Consider the following 22,794-nt stretch of genomic DNA (forward strand, 5'->3'; position numbering starts at 1 on the left):
CCTTTTAATGACTGGCCCTTAAAGCAATGTTATGCTTCAGAGACTAACAGCTGTCCCTTGAACAAAGGTTAACTATAACAGGCTGTTTGTACATGAACCTGAAACAATAACACAATAACCAGCATAGTAACCAACACTTCATATTTCTCTCTGAATGTGTTGAAGACCCTCCTCCGAGTCTTTTAATTTAAAAACAATACTTTTTTGACAGATTTTCATTCTGGTTTAGTTGTAGCACTGCTTCAGTAACAGCCACATGGCATAATGAGAAAGCAGAGAGAGCTGTTTAAAAGCATGAACAGTTGATTGATATTTTAAAAGCTTTAGTGTTACCCAAATTACAAAACTTAAATCCCTGACAAATTAAAGAAGGACCATCACAGATGTAGATTATGAGCGAAGTGGAAACATTTAAACCATGTATTCCCTTGATAATGATAGAAGTCTTACAAATAATATGCATGAGCTTAAAAGAGATTAGAAGAGTATCAAAATCTAGGACAATTTCAGCCCAGGACATGCTGAATATACTGTGATTTTATTCTGCAGCCTGGATATTGAACTTTTAGTTGTAAGTTTTTGACCATGTTATCTACCAGTCTTACCTCAGTATCAGTATACATCGCACTAAACACTGACTCTGCGTGATATCATCAACACAGTTGTTGCAAAGCTACAGCCCCAACTATTTGCGGCAATACCTTGAGATTTTACACGTAACAACAATTAATCTAATGCTCCATCAGAGAAAATACAAATTTGGATTTCTTTAATGCAAATGTCAGAGAAGCACACAGCTCAGCTGCACAATCTGCTCTTGGCCGTCCGGATTTTATCTTGTCATTCTTGGCTCTATGTACAAATCCATTTATCAACCTGTGACCAAACAAACTTTGAGGTCACAGGAAGCTGAAGAACATCCAGAGGGCATTTTAGGCTACAGTCTGGAATAAAAAATCTCATAGGTCAACCAGAAGCAGGATCACATAAATGGAGGTCGACACAGAACCAACAAACACATTCTTGAATAAATTAAATTCAGGAACATCTATCTATCCCCAGCCAAATAGAACTTTTACCCTCTTTTAAATCACAGATTTCCTGTTGCACCTTAATTTCCCATCTTTCACCTCAATCATGACATTAATGATGCTCCGACCTCAACCCTGAAGAATGTTCCAGTAGAAGGCATCCTACGTTGTTCCAGTAGACTAAGAAATGTCATCAATTTGTCAACTACAGACCAGGGGCCTCATGTACGAACTGTGTGTACACAGCAAAAATCTTGCGCCTCAATATTTCTGTGCGATAAGTCACACAAACATTTGACCCATTGTGAAAATTTGCAGCAGCCAAGCAAACCTTCTCAATCAACAGTAACAAACTTTAAAGTCTTAAAAGTCACCTAAATACCGTAAAAGATGACTCAAGGAGCATCAAACTCAATGTTTTTTATGAGTTTGAGCTTTTATGGTTTAAACCTGAAAGATGAAACTGTATCACATTTAGCCTTATACAGTAATGTAGCAAACCTCAGAAAATGAAACAGCCTCAATGAAACAACCTCAATCGGATGTATGAAACTTCCTCTGTTTTTTTTTTTTTGTTGTAAATGCGTAAAGATGTTGTAAACCGGACTGTGATTTTTTATGAGGAGTATAAAATGCATGTGAATCATCTAAGTGATACTTTCATTCTCAATGAAAAATAAAACGGTCTCGGATCAGCAGATTAATTCCAAACAAGTCAGGTTTGATGATTCCTAAGGTGGAAAAGGTATAGACAGCACATGTCCGGAAGTAGCTGTGTGAAGTTGTGCGTAATTGTGGAACATTGGCAGCTTTGGCACAGCTGGAGGACAAAGGCAATGGAAGAAGTTGGAGTGAGCATTTTCTTCAGAGATCGTACTGATCTGCTGGGTCAGTACCCATATGCAAGCCATATTCAGAGGCTTCAGTCCTCGATGCGGCCGTCCCAGGTTCATCCACATGGGGCTCGGATATATTGCTCTGATATAGAAAGTTCCCCTACACTATGGCTCTCATTTGCAGCGAGGTGCCAATGCCTGAATATAATTAGAGCTATGGACTGGACTTAAACTGTTATAAGGGCACCAGCTGTAAGTGAATATGTGTTTGTGAATTTAAAGCATTTTCATTCAAAATATGTACAACCTATCTGTGACGCTCAAATGTGTCTCACCAATCCAATGGCACAATGGCCTTCTCAATTCCCGATTCCTTTATATCAGGGGTCCCCAAATCCTGGACTCCAATCCAAATCTGGACCGAAAGAGCGTTTTATCATGGCGTTTTTTCTCATTTATTATGTAAATATAGACATGGCTGGAGCTATGTCTCCAGCCGTCATTGTAGTGCGCTGTGGCGCTATTAACATTACTGTTAATAGCTGTTAAGTTACTAGCTTGAGAGCTCACGCTTGCTCAGAGTACAATGACTTGGTGATGCACAGATGAGCGAGTTTAAGAAGATGGCTTTGTCAAAAATACATAAAGTGGACTATGAAAATCACGCATTGAAGATGAATGTACAGAAGCATATGTTTTCTGTTGGGTGTAAGGCCAGCCTGCCTTATATGTTCTGAATCAGTTGGAGTTCTAAAATGAAATCTAAAGAGACATTATGAAACCTAACATAGGAACTTCAACCAAAGCTATCTTCCTGGCTCTGACTGTAGGACAAGAAGAATAAATGAACTGAGGGGACAGAATGAGCAAGCTACACGGCTGATATCAGTCTCTTATAGTGTTCACTGCGAGTTCAGTGGATTTTATGAAAGCACAAAAGCCTTTCACTGACTGGGAAATAATCAGAGTGCATAGAAGCTATGGCAAAAACACTTTTAGATGGAAAAGAAGGACAACTACTTAAGGAAAAGGTTTAGCAAATTGCCCTGCCTGCCACAAGCACGACAAGCAGAGCAGAACTGTTCTACCGAGATGTACAGACCCAGCTCGACTGTGTCAGTCAAAATGCATTTAATATTGGGCCTTAAATTGGATTGCACTTTTCTGTTCACCAGATGTTTCCATGGACATATGAATAATTGATCAATAGTTAAAAAAACAAAAATTCTAGTGTTAATTAAATGTTAAATAAGAATGAAAGAAAATATATTTGTCAGTTGATTTGCAATGTTCTGGACCCAAAGTGAATGGATGATGGAGGTAGTTGACCTCCTGCTATTTTAGTTGGGGACCCCTGCTTTATACTATAATAATAATTATAATAGTTATTTTGGGAACATACCTCATGCAGGCTCTGTGCGCGATGACTGGCTTCTAAGTAATTTAATTTAAAAAAATTTATGACATCCTGAATCACTTAAATATTTAAAGTACCTTACATAGCGTGTTTGGTGACAGTCTTCGTAATAGAAACATGGAAGGCATATTTAAATTTTTACTATGATCAGCACTGAGCTATGATTGAGCTCAGAGCAGCAGCTCGATGAGACCGTTTGGATTTGATGCACACATTGTACTAAATGGGCATGAGCTGACAAAGGTTTTACTTTCAGTCTGGTTTGAGTCGCTGATGTTATTCAAGTTGTGTGTTTACTGTAATTCACTACAAATATCCCTCATGGTGTGTAGACAAAGTTTCTCTGTGACAGCCACTGCACTGTTGCCATGGTTTGTTGGACACGTGGCGGGTGCCTTCCGGGTATTTATTCAAATTTGCATGTATTCAGGGGTGGGGACTGGGCGGTCTAAGATGTATGTGGAGCTGTGCCAAATTCCATGCAAAGTGGAAGTAGTAGGTCATTTAGTTTTAAATCTGCAGTGATTTACTGTGTAAAAAACCCAGGTGGATGCCTCAATACCTTGATTAATGACTGTCAGACAAACACACTGCAGATTGTGAGTCCATATGGTATGTGTGATCAGCAGCACTGTGCTAAAACTTTCGAAGATCATTTCAGAGGTCATTGTTAAAAAAACAGAAAAACAGAATTACCAACTCACAGCAATCAAACAACGGAATGTGTTCAGGGGCTTTCTCAGGTCAGATGAATATTAAATACAGAAAAATACAGGAGATTTTTCCTGCCCCCAGCGATAACCATCCCTAATGATACTGAATAAACTTAGATAAAGGGAGTTACCACAACAAAGTCCTCTCCTGGATTAGCAGAAAGTAAATTAAATTAATTTGTAATGTATCACTAAACTAGTTTCTTCTCCATATTTTTTCTCCATATTCAGGTGAATATTAAGCCTTGGCAATGTCACTTTTGTCCTGTATTTTCTTTAAATATTGTTGACTGCATTCACTTTTATACCCCTGGCAGATTTAGATTTCAAATAGTTTTCACTCAACCAAGAACTTTGTTTCTAATAGAAAAATAGACACCCCCCTCCCCTTGAAAAGAGAGAAAACTGTGTACTGCAAATCAAACTTTTCTTATAATTGTAGGAGGTAAGAAGTCCTCAATCCCTTAGGGCTAATTTTGAAATCCCTGCATAGATTATCTATCAGAATCAAGTGTGGCCTCTGCCTTGGCCACCGCAGTTTATTAATATTATTTCCAGTTCAAAGAAACATAAAAGTAAAAGATCACCTCAATCTGGGCTGCACAGTGGTATAGTGATTAGTCCTGCTTCCTTGAAGGGCCCGAGTTTGAATCCCAGCCTGGGCTCTGAATAAGGTTAGCATGTTCTCCCAGAATATCTGTAGGTTCTCACCGGGTACTCCACCTTCCTCCCAGAGTCCAAAAACATGACTGTAAAGTTTACTGGTTACATTTAACTGCCTCTCACCCAATAACCACTAGACTCCCACGAGCCTACATGGTTAAGTGGGTATAGCCAATGGAAGGATCTAAACCTAAATATGCCAGGTGTACAAATAGTATTGAGTTTATCTATTCCATATAAAAATGATGAAATTATTTTGTAACCACCTGACTGGTACCTCTTTAACCTCTCTATAAACTAAGGTTTCAGCTATAGGTTGGAAATGTCAAGAAAATCTTACAGTGACAGCTGTACTTTAGGTTAATCATGTCGGGTTCTGGGAGCCTGTCTGTTTTCTGCTTGCTGCTAACCTTATTCGTCCAGCAGAGGGTGTCGAGCTACAGGAGGAATGTGGACAGGTGTGTCCCATCTTCTGATCGCCGTGTACGCTACTTAAGCCGTGGCTGCCTGCTACTCGTCGCCTGAGTGTTGAGCCTATGTGGTATCAGTAACCTTGATGTCCATCGATCCCTTAACTATTCCTCGAGCGCTTGGAGCCTTTTGGATTACCTGTCTGGAATTCTACGTACACTCCTGGACTGAGCAATCTTCACCTTTTACTGGATCTGTGCTACATTACGACAAGCGTACTTCTCCTGCAGACCTGTCCACCCTCCTACGTAACTCCTGCTTCACCTTCCGCTCGCTTTCCACAGAAAGCACGTTTCGCTGTGAGCTCTACTTCAGTTCTCCTAAACCCCGTCTCCCCTGGCGGATTCCGTTCACTCTCTAGTAAGAGCATTTATTTATATTCATGATATTTATATTTATATATTTATATATACATTGCCGTCCTGTTTTCTTATCAGTTCTTTTTTCTCGCACAGTTGGAGAGACCAGATCCCTGTCATCCCTGTGTAGAATTTAGAAATAATAAACTTCTTTTCACCGTTTGATGCTCTCTACTTGTGTTCTTTCTGCATGTGGGTCAGATCAGTGTCAAAAATGATGTCAGAACACTCAGGCCAGACAGACCCAGCAGAGAGTCTCAGTAGAACTCTATCTGAACACTCTCACCAGATTCACTCTCATGACTCTGCTCTTCGTTCTCTCTCTGAACAGATCCAACGAAATAATCAGCAGCTAGATCATATTGTCTCGCTACTCCAGCATTCTTTAAGTCCTCAGACCTCCGGTTCCTCTGAGGGCGCTGTAGCAGCTTCTACTTCTCAACGTCTTTCACACTCACCCGACGTCACTTCCCCTGTTCCGGAGAAGTTCTCCGGTGACATTGATCATTGTAAGGGGTTTTTGTTACAATGTACTCTCGTCTTTAACCGCTCTCCTGCTAGTTTTCCCCATGATGATGCTAAGATTTCTTATATACTGGGATTACTTACAGGGAGGGCCTTACGTTGGGCTGAGGCTCGTTTTTCTGACTGTAATCAGTTTGATTGCTCTTTTGATGACTTCATTCTTGAGTTTAAGTTGGCTTTCTCCTCTGAGACCGACCAGACTAGCGTCTCTCACCAGTTGTGGGCCTTAAATCAGAGAAATAGACCAGTCTCTGATTTAGCCCTAGAATTTCGTACTCTTGCAGCTGCTTCTGGCTGGAATGATAGTGCTCTTAGAACAGCTTTTTTCCAGTCCCTAGATGAGCCACTGAAGGATGAATTAACCTTGATTGATGAACCTAAGACCCTTAATGAGCTAATTTTGTTAGCTACACGGATTGACAGTCGTATGCGTGAGAGAAGGAGAGCCCGTTCTGAGCATTTCCGGGCTCGTTCTTCTTTTTCTGCAAGATCACCACCCAGCGCTAGGTCTCTTCCTCAAGTAGTTCTGCCTGAACCTGAACCCATGTTAATAGATCGCACTCGCCTTACCCCTGAGGAGAGACAACGTCGTAGACAGGGGAACCAGTGTTTTTACTGTGGTTCATCCAATCACCTTATTGCAGCTTGTCCAACCTGTCCTACCCGGCCAAAAGACAGGGTCCGCTAGTTTTTTCGGGGGAGCTAACGGACCAGTTTAATGATTTTGAAGTCCCTAGATTTTCCCTACCAGCCACCTTGATTGGTAGTCAGCAGACTAGGAATCTTTTAGCACTCGTTGATTCTGGCTGTGAGCAGAATTTTATCGATAGCAAGTTGGTAGAACTGGCCCAGATTGAGATTGTACTTCTTGATACGCCACGATTAGTTTCTGCCTTAGATGGACGGAGGCTGCATAGAGTTACTCACAAGACCATACCGATTGAACTGGTTCTCTCTGGAAATCATAGGGAAATGATTTCTTTTTATGTATTTCCGGTTTCTCAGTCTTCTTTAGTTCTGGGTTTTCCTTGGCTGCATAAACACAACCCTCATTTAAACTGGTCCGAACTCCGCATTGAGGCCTGGTCTAATTATTGTCATTCCAATTGTCTTCAGTCGTACTTACCTGTTAGGAACTCCATTGTGCCTAGTCCTCTTAGTGATGACTGTCCCGACCTTTCCGGGGTTCCTACAGTATACCATGATTTAGGACTAGCCTTCAGCAAGAGTAACGCTCTCTCTCTACTCCCCCATAGGCCCTATGACTGTGCCATTGACCTTCTTCCTGGGGCTCCTCTACCCACCAGTAGGTTGTATCCTATCTCTGGACCTGAACGACAGGTCTTGGAGGATTACATTAATGACTCCCTAGCTACTGGTATTATTCGTCCCTCTTCCTCCCCAGTGGGCGCAGGGTTTTTTTTTGTTGGAAAGAAGGATGGTTCCCTTCGTCCCTGTATTGATTATTGGGGCTTGAACCAGATTACAGTTAAGAATAGGTACCCACTTCCTTTACTTTCCTCTGCGTTCGAACCAGTTCAGGGTTCTACTGTTTTTACTAAGCTTGACCTTAGGAGTGCTTATCATTTAGTTAGAATCCGCCAGGGGGACGAGTGGAAGACAGCTTTTCAGACTCCTTTGGGTCATTTTGAGTATTTAGTCATGCCTTTTGGACTTTGCAATGCCCCAGCAGTCTTCCAGTCGCTGATTAATGATGTGTTAAGAGATTTTTTTAACATCTTTGTTTTTGTGTACCTCGACGATATTCTGATCTACTCCAGAAACCTTGAAGAACACCATCATCATGTTCGACTAGTCCTTCAGCGGCTGCTGGAGAACCGATTATTTATTAAGGCTGAGAAATGTGAGTTTCATCAGTCCTCTGTTACATTCCTGGGTCTCATCTTAGAGGGTGGACAGGTTCGTTCTGATCCTGATAAGATCAAGGCAGTCCTGGAGTGGCCAATTCTCGAGACAAGAAAACAACTTCAACGCTTCCTGGGATTTGCGAATTTTTACAGGAGGTTTATACAGAACTACAGACAGACCGCAGCACCTCTGACGGCTCTGACCTCCACTAAGTTGCATTACACCTGGACTTCGGAGGCAGATTCAGCTTTTCAAGCTCTAAAAATGAAGTTTTCCCGTGCACCAATCCTTATTCACCCTGACACTACCAGACAGTTTACCATGGAGGTTGATGCTTCTGACTTAGGGGTTGGAGCTGTTCTGTCCCAGTCTGCTGCTTCTGATGGTAAATTGCATCCTTGTGCTTTTTTTTCCCGCAGACTAAGTGATGCAGAGCGCAATTATGATGTCGGTGACAAGGAACTGTTAGCCATTAAATTGGCTCTGGAGGAGTGGTGTCATTGGTTTGAGGGAACCTGTTTACCTGTCATTGTGTGGACTGATCATAAGAACCTGGCCTACTTACAAGCTGCTAAGCGACTCAATCCCCGTCAGTCTCGCTGGTCCTTATTTTTCTCCCGCTTTAATCTGGCTATTTCCTATCGCCCAGGGTCTAAGAATACTAAACCTGATCCTCTGTCCCGTCAGTTTTCTGCTGATGAGGTTGAACTTAAACCGGTCTCCATTCTGCCTTCTAGCTGGACGGTGGGTTCTCTTAGGTGGGAGATTGAGGACTTTGTTACCCGCGCTCAGCGGGAGGAACCTGATCCAGGCACTGGTCCACAAGACAAGATTTTTGTTCCCACCATTGCCCGTTCTCGTGTCATCTATTGGCACCACTCTGCTAAGTTTTCTGCTCATCCTGGTACTAGTAGAACCGTGGCCCTTATTTTGAGAAGGTTCTGGTGGCCTACTGTCCACAAGGACGTGAAGGAGTACGTTCACGCCTGTATTATCTGTGCTCGAAATAAACATTGTAACCAACCGCCTGCAGGCTTTTTACAGCCTTTACGCATTCCTGGTCGTCCTTGGTCACATATTGCTTTAGACTTTGTTACTGGCCTTCCTACCTCTCAAGGAATGACTACCATTCTAACTATTGTGGACCACTTCTCTAAGGCCTGCCATCTGATCCCACTGAAGAAGTTGCCTACTGCTTTTCAGACCGCCCAGCTGTTGATCAAACATGTCTTCCGGCTCCATGGTATTCCTCAGGACATTCTGTCCGATCGTGGTCCTCAGTTCACTTCACGAGTTTGGAAACAGTTTGCTTTAGCCCTTGGAGCTAAAGTCTCCTTGACTTCTGGATTTCATCCCCAGTCCAATGGCCAGGTGGAACGAATGAACCAACAACTCGGATCCACTCTCCGTTGCCTTTCATTCTCTAATCCTGCTGACTGGTGTAAACACCTACCTTGGGTTGAGTATGCAATTAATGCTCACAAGTCCTCTGCTACTGGTTTTTCTCCTTTTGAGGTTTCAGTTGGCTATCAACCTCCCATTTTTCCTGCTGACCAGGGTGAGGTTTCCGTCTCCTCTGTTCAACACCATATTCGCCGTTACAGGGCTGTTTGGAACTCCACTGTCCGGGCCCTTCAGCGGACTGCTGAACTCAACAAACGTTTTGCTGACAGAAGACGTCGACCAGCTCCTGTTTACCGCCCAGGGCAACAAGTCTGGTTATCCACCCATGACATTCCTCTAAAATCTATTTCTAAGAAACTTTCTCCTCGTTTTATTGGACCCTATGTGATTGACTCTTTAGGCGGTTCCACTGCAGTTCGTCTTCGGTTGCCTCCTAGTCTTCGCATCCACCCCACTTTTCATGTTTCTCAGGTAAAGCCAGTGTTCACCAGTGCTTTGTGCCCTCCTGCCGAACCCCCACCACCCGCCCAGGATCACTTGGGTGGCCCTGTCTATCAGGTCAGACGCATCCTGGACTCCCGTCGACGAGGTCGTGGTTGGCAGTACCTCATCGATTGGGAGGGTTACGGTCCTGAGGATCGCTCTTGGGTACCTCGATCCTTCATTTGTGATTCTTCTCTTTTCTCGGATTTTCGTGCTTCCTTGCCTTCAACTTCCTCTGGACCGCCTCAACCCCGTCTCCCCTGGCGGATTCCGTTCACTCTCTAGTAAGAGCATTTATTTATATTCATGATATTTATATTTATATATTTATATATACATTGCCGTCCTGTTTTCTTATCAGTTCTTTTTTCTCGCACAGTTGGAGAGACCAGATCCCTGTCATCCCTGTGTAGAATTTAGAAATAATAAACTTCTTTTCACCGTTTGATGCTCTCTACTTGTGTTCTTTCTGCATGTGGGTCAGATCAGTGTCAAAAATGATGTCAAATCGTGTTTAATATAATAGATGTTAAGTGTAAACACAAGAAGACTAAATGTTGAAATTGGATCACAATGTGTATAAAACAAAGTATTTGTATGAGGGTCTCCACACTTGTTTAACTCAGTCATTACAGTTTTTATTTTTTTTATATTTTCCCCCTAATAAATCTATTTGCCATTCAATTGAATTTTTCACACTATACACTCACCGGCCACTTTATTAGGTACACCTTGCTAGTACTGGGTTGGATCCCCTTTTGCCTTCAGAACTGCCTTAATCCTTTGTGGCATAGATTCAACAAGGTACTAGAAACATTCCTCAGAGAGTTTGGTCCATATTGACATGATAGCATCACACACATGCTGTAGATTTGTCAGCTGCACATCCATGATGCGAATCTCCCGTTCCACCACATCCCAAAGGTGCTCTATTGGATTGAGATCTGGTGACTGTGGAGGCCATTTGAGTACATTGAACTCATTGTCATGTTCAAGAAACCAGTCTGAGATGATTCGTGCTTTATGACATGGCGCGTTATCCTGCTAGAAGTAACCATTAGAAGATGGGTACACTGTGGTCATAAAGGGATGGACATGGTCAGCAACAATACTCAGGTAGGCTGTGGCGTTGACACGATGCTCAATTGGTATTAAGGGGCTCAAAGTGTGCCAAGAAAATATCCCCCACACCATTACACCACCACCACCAGCCTGAACCGTTGATACAAGGCAGGATGGATCCATGCTTTCATGTTGACGCCAAATTCTGACCCTACCATCTGAATGTCGCAGCAAAAATCAAGACTCATCAGACCAGGCAACGTTTACCAAACTTCTATTGTCCAATTTTGCTGAGCCTGTGAGAATTTCAGCCTCAGTTTCCTGTTCTTAGCTGACAGAAGTGGCATCCGGTGTGGTTTTCTGCCAATGTAGCCCATCCGCATCAAGGTTCGACATGTTGTGCGTTCAGAGATGCTCTTCTGCATGCCTTGGTTGTAAGGAGTGGTTATTCGAGTTACTGTTGCCTTTCTATCAACTTGAACCAGTGTGCCCATTCTCTGACCTCTGGCATCAACAAGGCATTTGCGCCCACAAAACTGCCGCTCACTGGATATTTTCTCTTTTTTGGACCATTCTCTGGTAGTGCATGAAAATCCCAGTAGATCAGCAGTTTCTGAAATACTCAGACCAGCCCGTCTGGAACCAACAACCATGCCACGTTTAAAGTCTCTTAAATCACCTTTCTTCCCCATTCTGATGCTCGGTTTGAACTGCAGCAGATCGTCTTGACCATGTCTACATGCCTAAATGCATTGAGTTACTGCCGTGTGATTGGTTAATTAGAAATTTGTGTTAATGAGCAGTTGAACAGGTGTACTTAATAAAGTGGCCAGTGAATGTATCTCACAAAAGTTTAAAAATGTTTATTCTAAATGGTCTCCTTTTATTACATCACAAAAACCTGATATTTTAACGGTGGTGAGCAAACTTTTGCAGCCTGTAGATGAGAGAGTAACTGTGGTAGGGATAGAAAGCAATACTTTCATATATCCTGTTAGGGTCATGTAAGTATTTCCTCCATAAATGAGTATGTGTTTGGATTTGAAAACACAGGAAGAGTCAACTTCCTTACAAACTACTGAATAAACAAGCGAAAAACAGCTGTGATTTTTCTTTAAAGCTTACAGGCATTTATTCTTAAACATAATTTTCTGAACATGTTTATTATTGACTTAGATAATGAAATAAATTGGGCCAGACATGTTTCTCTAATATCCCCCTGGAGCGTCTTACTGAGAGGAAGTGAGGCCCGATCTGCTCCCAGTATAAAACAACACACTTGTTTTCCAACACAATTATATCCCTATGTGTAATTAAACCTTTAACACTATTTAGTTTTGACATTGACTTAATTTCTATTTTACTAAATAAGCAACATACATTGAAAACTATAAATATTAAGAAAGTCAAGAAATAGAGGGAACATGTATGAATAACACATATATAACACGTATAATCTGGATTAACAACAAATGTAAAATAATGATAATAATTTACTTTGTAGAGGAGCTTATTAAGGACAAGCTAAAAATTGATAAAATGATAGATCTGAGAAAAAACAAATTAAGCTATTGATAACATAATTCATTTGGATCCAAACTAAAACTTACATAGGAAATAAACTGAGCAGTAAACTTGATAAATGGGAAAAAGGGATTTAAAAAAGCAAGAACATAAAAGGAAATATTGGATTCACATGTAAAAATATAAAATATTCCTGCAGCCCTCAGGTCTTTGAGAAGGATGATGCCATGACCAGAACCACCATAGTAAAATGATGCTTCACTGTCTGTTTTTCTTCTCACTTTGGGTAAGATCAAAAAGCTTTTGTGAAGACCAGAAGGGTTAGCAAAGTTCAAAGGATAAAAGCAAAGCAGGACCATTAACACTTTTTTAAATCCATAAAAACATCTTCAAATCCGTTCCGAAACAAACAGGATGCAAGTGTAACAGCTTGGTAATGGGTGAAATAATGTTTGCTCTCTGCGCTGAAACTCAAAATTGATTCGGCTACGGATTGAAGTGAATGTTTTTCTCAAACAGTCCTAAAAATAAGACAAAACATACATGTAGGTTAACCCATTAGGTAATACACACATAGTGTGACCATGTGTGTATTACTTAATGCACCTGTTTTACTGGATTAACTAGAAAGGTATGAAGTAGGTAAACTGGTTCATACAGACATCACCTATAGTTATGGCAATGACATTGCTGCAGTTTTGCAAACCACAACATAACCTAAATAATCTTATGCAGTTTTTAGAGTTTTGGTGGCCTTGCTGAAACTCTCCCTACTGCCCATCTGTCCTGCAAAATTAATCAAAGTGTATGTTAACCTTTTCTGTCTAACAGCTGACAAGTGAAAATAGTTAAACAAAGGTACAACATGGACAACCATCTGTACCTCCTTTAGACCAACTTCAGAGGCTTTATCTGACCTCAAAAGCGGTCATAATACCATTTCTAATCATAAGCATTTTTTTATGTTGGTCTCTTCTATGTTGTGGTTAAATCTTACCTTCCTGCTGGATGCTGTAGAGTTTTTAACCCTTTCACTGCTGGTCAGTTTTCTGCTGCCTTTGAGCAGCTCAATGTTCCCTCTGACTCAGACACAGAGCAGCTGAGCTCCTGGTTTGTGACATTTTCTGCAGTGCTATCCTGGAATATGAAAATCCGGCAAAGCTTAGCCCCGGTTTACCGAATAAAGTCACGCTGCCAGACGGGAGTGCTGCAGAGCTGAATGGAGGTGCAAAACGGATAAGCTGCACGTTTCATTTTACATCCTAAAAAACTGCTGGCGTCATTATCAGGACATTGTCAAAGAAGCTAAAAGAGAACACTTATCAAACATTATTGTGTCTCATCAATAAAATCCACATTAGCTATTTAAAACAATTGAATCTGTTCTTAAGGACACACTACCAGTTTTTCATGGAAGCATCCTAAGAGTTATGTAATAACTTTTTGAAATGTTTTACAGATAAGGTTGTTACCACAACAGCCCTCATCTCAATCCCTGCTTGTGGCGCCTCTTGCTTGATCCCTTATCCAGGTGTGTTTGAGAAATTTGAAACAGTAACTTTGTCCATGCTAAATGGTGTTCTCCCTGCGATCCTGACTGTGTTTTCTTTTATCCTATAGACCCGAAAACTGGTTCAGAGCTTATCTTCTTTTCTCCTAAATGAAGCCACTAACAGAGCTTCTACTGACAGTAACATTTTGCTTCTCTTGCACATATGAAGGATTCCTGGATCAGTGCTTTTGTGTTCTTTTTTGTATGCATGCTCTGTCTTTTCAATCCCCCAGTCGGTCGTGGCAGATGGCAGCTTATACTGAGCCTGGTTATGGTTCTGCTGGAGGTTTCATCCTGTTAAAGGTTTGTTTTCCTTTCCAATGCCACTACATTTATGCTCAATATGAGAGATTTCTGCAAAGACACAAGACATGATGCAAGCGACTGTCCACGGTCAATACATGCTCATCCAGGAGGAGTGAATGCTGCAAGTCACTGACTCAGTGCGATCTGCTGGGTTTTATTAAGAAGGATGAATTAGACTGTATGTACTTTACTTGGAATACATCTTAATTATTAAACTGAACTCGCTATTATTGTTGGGTAACGTGCCTTGAAACCACATAAATTGTGAATTAGCACTACATAAATAAGCTGATTTGAGTTTGTGCAAAAGTGTAAATCTATGGCTTAGAGACTTATATAATTATATAGGCAGATAGTCGCTCATTCTGAACCTCGTTGAGCAGAAGGTTTCTTCGTGTTAAAAGAGAGCTTTCTCTCCCTTCTTTCACCTTGTCTTTGTTTAGGGTTAGAATCTTTATACCCACTAAGATTCCTTGCAATCAGATTTCTTACAGACAGCTTACTTATTAATTTTCTTTATCCATGCCCTGACACCTAATAGCTGTTTTGGTGGCAATATTGCACCTACTAATAGGTAGGAGGTCGATATAGTATGGTTTGTTGAATTGAGGTAAATACAGCGTTACATTCAGTTCTTCAGCCTAATAAAGCTTATTCTAATGTTGCTGAGGAGTTAGTTGAAATTTCAACACTACACACCAGGAATCAACGACATAGTTTGCTCATCAGCCAACATTTCTCAAAAGCAGACAAACCAGGGACCAATCTTTTTCTGACCATGTGCCTGATAATTAATGCCAGTCTTAGATATTTATTACAGTTTCTTCTTCTGTTAAAGATGGCATTTGGAAAACTGCTTTATTTGTCCAAAAGTGTCTAGTGGACTCTAGATGTTACTGTAAAATAAATGATGGACATGTGAACTGATCATCTGTGATCATCCAGGGGAACTCAGAATAGTACTGCTTCGCTTTGAAGGCAGCCAATTTATCTGGCTAAAACATCTGGTCTAGATACCTGCTGGACACCTTTCTTTACAGGTTCTCTGAACATATCCTACTTGGGTGAAAACCCTGGCACAGACTCCTTTGGGTCCTTTTGGGTCCAGCTCAGTTAGGTAGGTAGGTACGTAAATGGCCTGCACTTATATAGCACTTTATGAAGTCCAAGGACATCAAAATGCTTTACACTACAACCAGTAAAACACCCATTCATACACACATTCACACACTGACAGTGGTAAGCTACATTGCGGGTGAAGTGTCTTGCCCAACAACAGGGCAACCTAGAGGTTCGGAACAGAAGTTCGAACCAGCAACCCATTAATCTTGTCATTTTTGAAGAGCTACTTGTTTTATATAGACACACATTATGATAACATTATGGTAAAATGGATTATGGTCAGTGCAATTCTTAAAACATATCAAGTGAACATAAAAGCCAAAACAAACAGTAGCAGTAAAGCTGTAGAAATAGCCATCCAGTGATGCTTTCTCCATTATCTTTAAAATATATTTAAAAATCCTTAAGTCAGGTCAGCTGCACAACCTCAGATTCTGGTTGTAGTAAAAGAGGCATTGGAAATATATCGGATATGCCTCAGCAGTTGCCAGTGATGATAACTTTCTCGACTCTCCCTTATAAATTTTAGGGTATTTATTAAGGCCTAACTTCCAAATAAAAAGCCAACAGATACTTCCAGCATGGTTTTAATATAACCAAACACTTTTTCTTTCTTTTCTGTTAAACCAATTCTATTCAAACTGATTTATCCTGGTCGTCTTGTCTTCAGACATATGCCTCCTGCCAAGTTGCTTTCGAGAGAAAGGCAGCGAAGAAGCTGACTTCTTAGAGCCCCTACCTTCATTAAGTTTTACCCACAAGAGACGGGGTACTTAATATTTAAGTGATTGCTAACTCTCACATTCAAAATTGTCCCAGAATATTTGCTTTGCCAGGGCAGGAGACTCAGGGTAACTTACAATCACATTGGATGCAATTTGAATACTGAGAAGATACAGGTCCTGCCAGCAAAACTTGGCCAGCTGATTCTTTTGAATTATACATCAATATACTCAATGAGGAAACAAAGACATTTTACAGCCAAATAAATTTTTCCCTCCCAGAGGCCGATTTTGTAGAGAATAATATCAAATGCAGTAAGCACTATGGCATCCTGTGAATAGTTGGCTTTTTAATTCATCTGTTTCTGATGTCATTTATTAATTGAGTGTAATTTGGAGAAAAGAAAAACAATTGAAACATACAGATAATCAGAACCTTTTGTGTGTTTTTGCATTATTTGGGTTTTGGCAAGGATGAAAGATTAAGATTAAAAGAGTTTTAATGCAGCCCTTAAACCAGAAAACACCAACTAGTAGTTTTTATTTTGTACATATTTATGCCACATTAGTAGCGTTTTGAAGCCTAAGTTTTTATCACACTGGATTTGTGCAATGATAGAATCATTGTCGGTTCTGCAGACTATGATTCTATCATTGCACAGGGGAGGCCATTTAAATCTGAGATTCTCTCAGAAAATGTAATGAATGAAAAGTGCAGTATAAATCAAATGGTACTGTTGGATTGGACAAGAAAGATTGAGCTCTGGTTGAATTTTTAAAACCTCTCTGCGATTCAGTTTGACCTTCAGTCTTTTGATGCAGCTGACTGTGGTACTTGCAATAGGGTGGAAAGATGATAAGAATACGTAAGCTAGGTCCAATATGCATTGTGTTCAAGAAACGAAGAAGCAGACTGAGTTGCTGTTTTGATAAACGAGTGTTACACCTGGCCTACCCATGAAAAAAAAGGGGGTTTTGTGGAGAATCAAGTTCTGTAACATATAAAATAGATGTGGTGCTGTTGATACACTCCTATTGAGAAAACATTTAGCATTCTAAAATTAATGGTGTTGAATTTACAGTATTCTACTGTGTCATGTCTTGCCATTTATGTTACTTTTTATGTTTACATCACCTCCTCATTTTATTTTGTTTCATATTAAAAGATCATCTGAGTATCTGCTGATCAAACTGTGTATGCTACAGGGTTAAATGCATAGGAAGGTGATAGTGGAGAGGTCATGTCCAATGGCCTCATATGTTATGAAATCAAAATGATAGGCTGTTACACTATAGCGTGATGGGGCTATTAGTTTCAGCAACCACAAAAAATATGGACTGCTCCCTCCAGGTAGGGTGTGAACTCCTGCTTCAAGTAGGGGAGTGTAAGTGTCTCATTATCTTGCTCAGGAGTGAAGGTAGGGTTGACTCTTATATGTATCTGGTCTGGTGAAGAAAGATAAAGGTTTAGGTCTTGACTTACCAGCCTGTCTGTTTTCCAAACTTCATTTATGCCCATGAAGTACAGATCAGGACCAAGACATCCTAGTGGGTGAAATAAAAATCATCCGCAGGGTGGGTGGACTTAGCCTTCAAGGCAGGTCGAAGAGCTCCAATCACAATCACATCTAATCGGGATGCCTCTGTGATGCCTCGTTTGGAGGTTTTCCAGGCATGTCCCACAGGAGACCTCCTGGTGGACCCAAAATTTGCCATATAAACTATATGTTCACCCTGGTCTAGGAATGCCTCCACAATGATGTGGATGGATGGATGGATGGATGGATGGATGGATGGATGGATGGATGGAAGGATGGATGGATGGATGGATAGATGGATGGATGGATGGAAAACTTGCCTAAAAGTATAAGTCAATGCTTTTTTGTTCAATGTTTATAGAGCTCTGACCAAATCTAACCTTTTCTTAAATCAGAGTACTGGAATCTATGAGCCCTATTATTAATGAATACAAATGGAAAAATATTTTGATCACTGGTGCAGGAGGTTGAATTTGGCAGCACATTCTTGTAATAATGAAGAGGGGTACATAAGAAAAATATTCTGTTAGTGGAGATGGTAATGCTTTTTGCTGTAGTTCAGCAAATACAATTGACTGGAATCATTTTTGGTGCATAATTTATCATGTCATGATAATATTAAAATTAGACATTTTAATGACTTAAATTCCTTTGTCGCAAAAGAAATCCAAATGCACATCAAATTTTGCCTTAAAAATAGCAGCATACTGCGCATTACTTTGTTTGAGCCTTTTGATGTCATGCACAATTATATACAAATTACAAGTAATTTTCTTTTAGGAAGTGCTGGGAAGCTGCATGAACACTGTCTTCGGGATGTTCAGTGTGTCTGGATGTGGGGATGTGATCGGATTGTCTTTTTAATCAAATGCATTAAGGTCATAATTATCTTTATTGTTGCTCCCTCAGTCAGCTTTGCTCAAGCCTGATTGTTGAAAATTATAACTCTAATCATCTGAACTTTGTTCACATTTTTAAGGGGAACCTTTTCACCTTATTCTTTTAGGGTTATTGTTTTTCTGCCTGCAAAATTTCTAAGCAGTCATTGCATCTTATTCTCCTTCCCTCTATGTTGTGTCCAGGAGCTGTGGTCATAGCCTTTGTGATCTGCTGGCTACCCTACCATGCTCGTCGCCTCATGTTTTGCTACATCTCCAACTGGTCAGAGTAAGTAACGATTTTTAATTTCCCGTTATTCTTTGATGCGTTCAAACAACAATAATTTGTTTGCCAACTTGTAGAAACAGCAAGGCAGCAGTGTTTTGTGCTTGATTTATTCTACACCCATATATGTGGCACTCAATCCTCTCAAGGAACATATGAACAAATTACCTAAGATATTCACTAAAGAAGTCAATTATAGAGTCATCAGCTAAGCGCATCTGAAAAACAGAGGAGGAGAGCTAAATTTTGTTTATTGGATTAAATTCTTGTCCTCTCACTCTCTCATTTGCTTTTTCCATCTTTTTCTTTCTAGTTTTAGTCCATCAAAATATTGCTTCTCTGATTAAATCAAACAGAGCGGATTTTGGTAAATCAAGATCAGAGAAAGAAATGTCTCTTCCATCTGTTCTTAGATTGGCAAACAAAAGCAATAGAAGTAAAGCATATATGACCAAAAACAGTAAAATACACAAGAGTCATTTTTAGGTGCATTTTGGAAAATAAATTATACTAATGATTCTTAAGATTCATCATTCTGCTTGGTTCCCTTTTGGTCGGAACACTCAGTTTAATACATAAGTTTGGGGATTCCTCCCTCCTGATACCCTTTACCTGCTCCATTTGATACATGGCTTGTTGCAATGCTGCAGCACAAGGCTTCTGTCTCTCAGAGTCACATGGGTTCCCAAAGTTCTGAAATGCAGACATGGTGTCCAAAGGATTTCCCATGGTGCAAGAATGGATCCTGTACACAGAGGTAGGGCAACAGATCTAGGACTGCCTCGGTAGAGCCAGCTTCAATCTGTTCCCCTTCAGGAAAAGCATGCAGCATCCTTGTTTTTGTTATTCTGCTCCGCTAGGATTACACTCTCTGGCACACCAATGGTAAACTGTGTACCTTTATGCATTTCCTCTGGTGGCACCCAAGCCCAGAAATCTGGAACCTGTTGGTCTGGTGAAGCTGTAGACTTCGGATCCGTTGGATAATGTTAATAACATGATTCAAAGCACCATGGCCTCTTTCACACAAAGCATAGATACACTCCAATAGCAAATCTTTAAAACTTTAAATATGAGATCTTCAGGCTATTTGTTCGGCTAAATGCTTTCACTTTACCGCTCTTTTAACCACTTTCCAATGGATGGCTCAAAGACCACATTATGCCCTAACCTGGAATAATTCTAAAGTACCAGCTTTATTTTATTGAAGCCTTTCATTCTCACCGCTTCCTTTTACCGCAGCTAAGCAGAAACCGTCAGCTAAACTCTCTCTGTCCAATGGCACACTTTATGCCTGTACACTAACCCTACACCGGACTGGTGCAAAATAGATCAGCTGTTTTTGTGCCCTATCAAAACAGCGCTTTCTCACTGGCCTGTGGAGGCTTTGTCCCATGCCTACGCCATTAAGGATTTATTTACATGATTCATCCATCCATGGTTTATGACACACTGTTCTGTCTGTAACCCTGGGCAGGTTTTTGAATTTATAGATTAAAAAACTCTCTCAGGGATTCTCTGCTTGACTGTGTTTTGATTCTAGATGAAGCCACTAATGGAGCTACTACTGTCAGTAGCTCTGCTTTTTTTTTCACATAGAAAGTACTCCTGGGTCAGTGTTCTGTTTGTTTTTTGTGGGTATGATCTGTCTTCTAATATCCTCTGTTGGTTGCAGTGGATGGCTGCTAACACTAAGCCAGGTTCTACAGGAGGTTTATGCTTGTTAAAGGGGAGTTTTCTCTACTGTTGCATCATGTATGTTTAGTATGACAGATTGCTACAAAGTTAACAGCTAGATGCAATCGACTGTCCACTGTGCAAGTGACCCACTTTAACAAGTGGGTCACTTGGATAACCTCAGTCAGTCAGTCAGTCAGTCATTTTCTACCGCTTATTCCATAGTGGGTCGCGGGGGAGCTGGTGCCAATCTCCAGCAGTCTTTGGGCGCAAGGCAGGGTACACCCTAGACAGGCACTTGGATAACGTTTTTCCCTTATTCAGCAAAATATTAAACGTTTTTGTATTTTGCCAGGTTATCTTTATCCAATGTTAAAATTAGTTTGATGAACTCAAACATTTAAGAATGACAAAAAAGAAAAAAACTAAAGAAATCAATAATGAGGCTGACTATATTTTCTTGCCTCATGATAATTTCTTCACTTCACTAATGTCTCTCAGCACATGTCTGATCTTATGTAACCTCTCCTTAATGCCTTCCCCCTCTCTAACTGTGTAGCTTAATCTCCTGACTCCTTATTGCCAATTTCTATCAGATAGAAACTGCTTTTACACTTGAAGCTTTTACATTCCTTTTATACTTTGCCAATTTTGTAGCATTTTTAATTTATGACAGTAAATATATTTTAGCAAATGAATATAATTATTTTACAAGATTTTTATAGTGACCTTAGCAGAGACCATGTGTCCCTTATTTTCATCCCTCTAAAGATTAGATTTGTACCACATGGATTTGGAAAGCCGATGTTTCTTTCTGTGTTTCTGTGAGCTTCCAGCAGAGGAAAAAGAATCTTCTTACCATCCATTTTCTGCTTTCACAGCATTAAGAAAGTTAGTGACTGGCTGAGATCCCATAGCTAAATCTTGAAAACTTTTCCTTAATGCCTTGTGTTTTTGGTAGTGGACCAGAAATTTAAAAATGTGCATTATTAGTTTAATGCAACACATTATCAATAGTAAATACAGCAAACTGTTTAAAAAATAACTCATTTTGTTGATATATTAATATGTTGGGGTTTTAAACATTTTTAGGGAATATAGAGGGTAGTGTCTTTGGGAATTGCCGCAAAACGCAGCAAATTCCAGGTGTGCCAGGACAAATATGAATAATTACCCTCACTCTACATCTAATCTCTTTCACACTTTAAAAAAATATACACCCACCACTGCATTGCATTTCAATGAAACTTGTAAAAAACATATATTCAAATTTTGAGTTTTTAATGAATAGAAGAGGCGTTCCTGTAGAAGCAGTGCTGAGCTCTGCTTCTACAAACTCTTTCCTACTTTTGTCACCGAGGATCTTCCAGTCATAGTCAGTCTGAATTACTATAGGAACTTCAGAGGTTTTGACAAGCACACAATGAATTAAACAGTTTTATATTTTTATTCAAAACATGTCTTGTCAGTCTGTCAATCAGTCAGTCATTTCTATACCACTTCTTCCATAGTGGGTCGCAGGGAAGCTGGTGCCTATCTCCAGTCTACGGGCAGGAGACAGGGTACACCCTGGACAGGTCACCAGTCCATCGCAGGCATGGACATGTCTTGTCATACTTGTATTTTTTTTTTTATATTATGCTTTTACCATGATCCACCTATGTTGTTTGAGTGTTAGTTTTCTTTATTATCTCTGTCTCCTCCCTGTTGTTCATGTTGTCTTCTTGTTGCCATTTTAGTTCATTTATTGTAGATTAGGTTTTTGCTTCATTCTTATGTTGATTTTGTGTTATGTTCTGTTAGATTTCTTCCCTTCATTCCTCCCTGTCTGCACCTGTTAATTATTCTCTCTCAGCTCTCTGTCCTCATTGTTCTCAGCTGTTGCTCATTTTTAACCTGATATATCGCACCTATTTTCCATGCCTTCTCCTCTGTGTTTATACTCTCTGGTTGTCTTCTCTCACTGCTACAATCCGGTGTTACTCTGCTACATGCCTTGCTCCGTTTTTCTGCCAGATTCCCTGTTTGGTTTCCAAGTTCAAAGCTGTATGTTTTTGTTTTTATTATTAAATCACTTAACTCACCATACTGCTCCTGAGCTCATGCCTGCACTTTGGTGTAGAAGCAATAGTAGACATAAATTTATTGGAAAGGAAAAAGGAAACAACATGCCGTTCAGATTCAAATACAATAAAGGAATATATAAAACGTTATCAGTTCATTCAGATTTATACAGATGCATAAAAAATAAATGAAAAAATAGGAGTGGCATTTATAGTATCTTCAAGCTCTGTATTGAGTCTAAAACATCATTCAGATAGCAGGCCACATATTTTATTGGAAATACAGCTTACAT

General features: G+C 40.2%; 1 protein-coding gene and 1 long non-coding RNA gene across 3 annotated transcripts in view; both read left to right on the forward strand.

The window, feature by feature from the left end:
* Positions 1–22,794, forward strand: part of ntsr1 (neurotensin receptor 1 (high affinity)) — a 95,313-nt gene that overhangs the window by 70,293 nt on the left and 2,226 nt on the right. For both annotated transcript variants that reach the window (XM_047352036.1, XM_047352115.1), the window contains exon 3: positions 18,680–18,764. In XM_047352036.1, the coding sequence (XP_047207992.1) occupies positions 18,680–18,764 (85 nt within the window). The remainder of the gene's footprint in view (positions 1–18,679; positions 18,765–22,794) is intronic.
* On the forward strand, positions 5,153–5,652 carry LOC124859415. The gene is made up of 2 exons (XR_007036100.1): positions 5,153–5,491; positions 5,587–5,652. It is a non-coding gene; the product is annotated as an uncharacterized LOC124859415 (long non-coding RNA).

The sequence above is a fragment of the Girardinichthys multiradiatus genome, chromosome 1, assembly GCF_021462225.1.
Source record: "Girardinichthys multiradiatus isolate DD_20200921_A chromosome 1, DD_fGirMul_XY1, whole genome shotgun sequence".
In the NCBI taxonomy this organism is placed as follows: domain Eukaryota; kingdom Metazoa; phylum Chordata; class Actinopteri; order Cyprinodontiformes; family Goodeidae; genus Girardinichthys; species Girardinichthys multiradiatus.